We start from the raw sequence: 7,093 nt of genomic DNA on the forward strand, positions 1-7,093 counted from the left end.
CCTCCAAACGAGCTTCAATGCCATACAACACTCCTTCCGTGGCCTCCAACTGCTCTTAAACGCTAGTAAAACCAAATGCATGCTTTTCAACCGTTCGCTGCCTGCACCCGCACGCCCGACTAGTATCACCACCCTGGACGGTTCCGACCTAGAATATGTGGACATCTATAAGTACCTAGGTGTCTGGCTAGACTGCAAACTCTCCTTCCAGACTCATATCAAACATCTCCAATCCAAAATCAAATCTAGAGTCGGCTTTCTATTTCGCAACAAAGCCTCCTTCACTCACGCCGCGAAACTTACCCTAGTAAAACTGACTATCCTACCGATCCTCGACTTCGGCGATGTCATCTACAAAATAGCTTCCAATACTCTACTCAGCAAACTGGATGCAGTTTATCACAGTGCCATCCGTTTTGTCACCAAAGCCCCATATACTACCCACCACTGCGACCTGTATGCCCTAGTCGGCTGGCCCTCGCTACATGTTCGTCGTCAGACCCACTGGCTCCAGGTCATCTACAAGGCTATGCTAGGTAAAGTGCCGCCTTATCTCAGTTCACTGGTCACGATGGCTACACCCACCCGTAGCACGCGCTCCAGCAGGTGTATCTCACTGATCATCCCTAAAGCCAAAACCTCATTTGGCCGCCTTTCCTTCCAGTTCTCTGCTGCCTGCGACTGAAACGAATTGCAAAAATCTCTGAAGTTGGAGACTTTTATCTCCCTCAACAACTTTAAACATCTGCTATCTGAGCAGCTAACCGATCGCTGCAGCTGTACATAGTCCATCGGTATATAGCCCACCCAATTTACCTACCTCACCCCATACTGCTTTTATTTATTTACTTTTCTCCTCTTTTGCACACCAGTAACTCTACTTGCACATGATCATCTGATGATTTATCACTCCAGTGTTAATCTGCTAAATTGTAATTATTCGATTTATTGCCTACCTCCTCATGCCTTTTGCACACATTGTATATAGATTCTCTTTTTTTCTACCATGTTATTGACTTGTTTATTGTTTACTCCATGTGTAACTCTGTGTTGTTGTCTGTTCACACTGCTATGCTTTATCTTGGCCAGGTCGCAGTTGCAAATGAGAACTTGTTCTCAACTAGCCTACCTGGTTAAATAAAGGTGAAATAAAAAAATAAAAAAATAAATGGCGGAGAATGGCTGAGCGCTGTCTCAGATTATTGCATGCTGTGCTTTTTATTAAAGTTATTTTTTAAATCTAACACAGCGGTTGCATTAAGAACCAGTGTATCTTTAATTATATGTTAAACATGTATCTTTCATCAAAGTTTATGATGAGTATTTCTGTATTTCACGTTGCTATCTGTAATTACTTTCGCTATTTTGGAGCCATTTCTGAACATGGCGCCAATGTAAAACCACAATTTCTGGCTATAAATATGCACATAGTCGAACAAAACATAAATGTATTGTATGACATGATGTCATATGACTGTCATCTGATGAAGTTGTTCAAAGGTTAGTGATTAATTTTATCTCTATTTGTGGGTTTTGTGAAAGCTATCTTTGCTGTGAAAAAATGGCTGTGTTTTTTGGGATATAGTGGTGAGCTAACATAAATATATGTTGTGTTTTCGCTGTAAAACATTTAAAAAATCGGACACGTTGGCTGGATTCACAAGATGTTTATCTTTCATTTGCTGTTTTGGACTTGTGATTTCATGAAATTATATTATATCCCTGTGGCGCTAGGCTAGGCTATTCTAGTCAGCGTTTCTGATGAGAATGATCCCGGATCCGGGATGGGTGGTCCGTAGAGGTTAAGAAATTGCCTTTTTGCCTTTGTGCAGATTGCCATGTCTCATTTTCGATTAATTGAAAATGATACTTTTTTAAAAGTATCTCTCTTTTTCAAACAAGCATTGCAAAGCTGGCTACAATTTCAATCTCATCCCCTTGAAAAGATAAAACAAATATTACAACAAATATTATGGCTGATTGTCACGCCCTGACCTTAGAGATCCTTTTTATGTCTCTATTTTGGTTTGGTCAGAGCGTGAGTTGGGGTGGGCATTCTATGTTTTGTTCTATGTTGTCCTTTTCTATGTGTTTGGCCTAGTATGGGTCCCAATCAGAGGCAGCTGTCAATCGTTGTCTCTGATTGAGAACCATACTTAGGTAGCCTGTTCCCACCTGTGTTTGTGGGTAGTTGTTTCCTGTTTTGTGTTTTTTCACCTTATAGGACTGTTTCGTGTCGTTCACTCTCTTTGTTGTTTTTTGTCATTTAGTGTTCAGTTTATTTGATTAAATTTAGGATGAACACTTACCACGCTGCGTGTTGGTCCGATGATTCCTATTCCTCATCATCAGACGAAGAGGAGAGTCGTTACACTGATCTCAAATGTGCTTGTTGTTAAAATACATGCATTTATGGGAAATATGTTTGAAAAGGGTATTTTGTTCTTAAATTATATTGTAAATTGGAATGGTAGAGTTATGTTCTTCGTGGAGTTATCAGAATTGTACGGGAAGGTCAGCTCAATCCAAGAGTACAACCAATTGATTACAGCATTACCCCAAAAATGGAGGAGGCAGGTGGCAGCGGGAGGAGGTAGGGAACTGCTCTGTCTGCCCAATATAACGGATCAAAACTGGCAGAGGAATAAAAATAGCATAAATAGGAAAGTATACCAGTTTCATTTGAGGACCAGGATGTTGACAACTGTGCCATACAGATTGCAAAATAGTTGGGAAGAGATTTTTGATGTACTGATTCCATGGTGCAGGGTGTATGAATTCTTGCCACCAACAAAATTTTGAATATTTGGGGCATAAAATCATCGAAGCTCTGCAGATTTTGTTGTGAGGATACAGAATCAATAGACAATTTATTTTGGCATTGCCCTCAGGTAGCCTGTTTCTGGTCTCAGGTTCAGGAATGGCTGAAAATGCATAGGATTGATCTAAAATTGACCCTAAAAATAGTGCTGTTAGGAGATCTGGAGAGACCGGGTCAGTCAATTACTAATATGCTAATACTCTTAGTAACAGTATTTATCTTCAACTCTTCTCTTCAACTCTTCAACTTCAATCTGTGGATTCTATTCGATTATATAAATTGAAAATGTACGTCAAACAGCACAGCATAGTTGAAAGATGTGTTGCGTAGAAACCCGAAGTGGGTGGCCAGCAGAGATAGATGGGATGGACCGAGGGAAGCCGAGGGTTGGGATGTAGAATTGGAGACAAATGGGATTGGAGTTGTTGTGCGGGAAGTAAAATGATGGTCAGATAAAAGTTTTTTGCATTGTTGTTTGCTGTTTTCTTCTGTCTTTTCCCTTTTTCTCTTTAGTTCATTGTCTTGGTTGTTGGTGCATTGGGGGGTTCTTGGGAGTGGGGACGTAAGGGGGTGCGTACTGGCGGCACAGAAATCACGCGCAGGAGAGCGAAAACTGATTTACAACGGTGTCGTTTAATAAACATAAAACCACCGTAAACAGAACAATCAATGAATGGGTCAAACAAAACCCGGTATCCACCAGCATAACGTGCACAAGCACTACAAGAAACAATTCCGGACAAGGACATGGGGGGGGAACAGAGGGTTAAATACACAACATGTAATTGATGGAATTGGAACCAGGTGTGAGGGAAGACAAGACAAAACCAATGGAAAATGAAAGGTGGATCGGCGATGGCTAGAAGGCCAGTGACGTCGACCGCCGAACGCCGCCCGAACTAGGAGAGGGACCGACTTCGGCGGAAGTCGTGACAGGGGAATGGAATGAATCACATCACATTTTTCTTCTTGGAGGGGGGATGTTGGAGGGGTCTCGAATGGTTGAGGGACAGCTATTGGGGAACTGTGGGGGGGATCTTGCTGGGTTCGGGTTCATGTTTTTTGGCCTGGTGGGAGATCTGTCAATGTGCCCTTGAGCAGGGAATTGACCCTGGATTTTTCTGTGTGTCGCTCTAAATGGGAGTCTGTTGGTTGACTGGTATGATGTAGTTGTTGAGCGGCTTCACTGCAAGTATATTGTATGTTTTGGATATTCAATAAAAATAACAAAAAATATGTTTTAAAAAGTAAGGCTTAGCCACCAGACTTACAAAACCAAAACACTCACTATGTTTCAGTGTCCCCCTACCACCAACTTTCTATGAGTTCTGTCCATTTGATCTCTGTTGGAAGGGGGGGGGCATAAGAGCATCAGGTGTTCTGGATGACTGTGTGATCACGCTCTCCGCAGCCAATGTGATTAAGACCTTTAAACAGGTCAACATTCACAAGGCCGCAGGGCCAGACGGATTACCAGGACGTGTACTCCGAGCATGCGCTGATTCAAGGTTCAGATTCAAGGTTGAACAGTTTAACCATTCCAAAGCACCTTTACAACTGCACAGCCTGTGCATTGGCACGTCCTAATGTTGCTCCAGAATTCCAAACCCAGACGGCCCTTACCAATTGTGCACCGTCCTATGGGACCCAATCACAGCTAGATGTGATGCAGCCTGGATTCAAACCAGGTACTGCAGTGACACCTCTTGTACTGAGATGCAGTGTCTTAGACCACTGCTCCACTCAGGAGCCTCCAGACATTCTGTAAAAGCTGGTAAAAAGGATATGGTGGTGTACGCCCCTCCATTGTAACCTTAGTTGCAGTACACACAAGGAGAGATACACACACACACACACACACACACACACACACACACACACACACACACACACACACACACACACACACAGTATTGTACAGCTAACCTTGTGGGGACACACAATTCAGTCCTATTCAAAATCCTATTTTCCCTAACCCCTATACCTAACCTAAACCTTAACCCTAACCCATACTCTTACCCTAACTCTAACCCTAAAACATAATCTTAAACCAAACCCTAAAACAAACCCTAGCTTTTAACCCTAACCCTTAACATAATTCTAACCCTAATACTAATTCTAACCTTAACCCTAAACCTCCTAGAAACATAATTTGACCTTGTGGGGACCAACAAAATGTCCACAGTTAGTCAAATTTTTGTTTTTGTACTATTCTTGTGGATTAGATGAATAAGAAGAATATTTAAACAGACAGACAGACAGACAGACAGACAGACAGACAGACAGACAGACAGACAGACAGACAGACAGACAGACAGACAGACAGGACAGACACTCACACTCACACTCACACACTGTGATGGGATAGAGTTTTCCCTGTCTTACCTGCCCCAGATGGCTCTTGGTAGATGACCAGCGTCGCAGGGGTGGGTCTTCTCCTACGAATCTGAGATGGGGGAGGAAGGGGTGAGGGATCAGCTTCCCCTTTCCCAATCCCAACCATAACCATTAGAGGGGAAAATCAAAAACTGACCCACGATCAGAGCCTAGGGGTAACCACCCTACAGTATAATGCACAGCAGCATCTAATCCTCAACTGCATCCAATCCTCTCATTCTGTGTGTTCCAGCCATTACTAGCCAAAAGAGTTGCATCAGGCTGATGTTGGTTGTAGTAATGGATTTAGGGGCATGAAGGTTTTGCTTCAACCATTAAAGTAACATGATATTGTTCATCCAATGCTGACTGTGTAAATGCAATCAACTTCAAGCATGATGTTTGTGAATCATCTTTAGAATAATTGTTAGATAGTTTAATGCACAAATATTGAAATCAGCTGTAAAGATGACCACGAATAAAACCAAAAGCTATTTCATAAAGACCAGGGCAATTATGTATCAAGTGTTTCAGAGCAGGAGTGCTGATCTAGGCTCAGCTCCCTCTGTCCATGTAATATTATTTTTTGTGATGTAAATGTTTAAACTGATCCTAAATCAGCACTGTTACGCTGAGACACTTGATACGTTCCCAGCTTGTCAATTAGCAACAAACCCAACTAGCCATCTACTCTCTAGTGAAGTCCAAATGATCAAATATCCCTGTCACCCATGCACATTACCCGCCACCCACCCACCCCCCACAAGCCAATAGTGCAGTTGGATGAACTCACATGTTCAGCTGCCTGAGGGTCCAACTGGCTCTGAAAGGGAGGCACAGCAAACTGGATCTTCTTAGGACTGTTGGGCTCCATACTGCTAACACAACAGACAGACAGAGAGAGCGCAAGGGAGATGGAGAGGGAGAAAGAGAAGAGGGGATTGCTGACAGAGTGAGAGAGGGAGGGGGGCTGTGTAGACAGGCACACAGCAGCAGTCACTCTCCTCCTCCTCCTCCCAATCCATCTAACTACCACGGAGTGGATAGCCCTCCCTCCTCTTCGCCAGTCAAATGGTTAAGGTTGTACCACACGGGAGAAGGGGAGAGATTGAAAGAGAACTTCTGTGCAGTGATCAGTACTTGATATCTGTGGGTAATGTAGCTGTCTAATGTAGCTGAGCTCCTTTGTACATGTGCGTCCCATGTACATGATGCATTAAGCCCCGGCTTTACGCACATGTACGATTCCCCGCATGAGACTGGGATTCAATACCTGATGCCACCTCTCACACTTTGTTTCCTCTTAACCTGCCACCTCTGTTTCTGATATATCTGTAAAAAAAATATGCAAGCAGAGTGAATCTCCACCCTCCTTTAAAAATACTGCCTCTAAATCTGTCACGTCCTGACCTTAGAGATCCTTTTTATGTTTCTGTTTTGGTTGGTCAGGGCGTGAGTTTGGGTGGGCATTCTATGTCTGGTGTTCTAGGTTGTCCTTGTGTTGTATTTCTGTGTGTTTGGCCTGGTATGGTTCTCAATCAGAGGCAGCTGTCATTCATTGTCTCTGATTGAGAATCATATTTAGGTAGCCTGTTCCCACCTGTGTTTGTGGGTGGTTGTTTCCGGTTTAGTGTTTGTGTCACCTTTCAGGACTGTTCGTTTGTCTTGTTTGTTGTTTTGTTTAGTGTTGCATATTTTATTAAATGATATGAACACTTACCACGCTGCACCTTGGTCCTCTTCTTCTCCTCCAGACGACAAGCGTTACAAAATCTCTTTAGGGCTGCATCTGAGCCACCGTACAGAATATGTGTGGGTGGCCCAGTTCACAGGGCTCTGAGTATGACTGACAGCCTTTTATTTAATTATATTTAACCCTTATTTTACTAGGTAACT

At 43.0% G+C, this 7,093-nt stretch overlaps 1 protein-coding gene across 1 annotated transcript in view; it reads right to left on the reverse strand.

Annotated features, from left to right (window-relative positions):
- Positions 1–6,071, reverse strand: part of LOC120033162 (protein phosphatase 1 regulatory subunit 1C-like) — a 30,398-nt gene extending 24,327 nt beyond the window's left edge. The window contains exons 1-2 of the mRNA XM_038979446.1: positions 5,991–6,071; positions 5,177–5,267 (exon numbers count right to left, since the gene is read on the reverse strand). Coding sequence (XP_038835374.1) covers positions 5,177–5,267; positions 5,991–6,071 — 172 coding nt within the window. The remainder of the gene's footprint in view (positions 1–5,176; positions 5,268–5,990) is intronic.
- Positions 6,072–7,093: the final 1,022 nt, after the last annotated feature.

The sequence above is a fragment of the Salvelinus namaycush genome, chromosome 40 (genome assembly GCF_016432855.1).
Source record: "Salvelinus namaycush isolate Seneca chromosome 40, SaNama_1.0, whole genome shotgun sequence".
NCBI classification, from domain to species: Eukaryota; Metazoa; Chordata; class Actinopteri; order Salmoniformes; family Salmonidae; genus Salvelinus; species Salvelinus namaycush.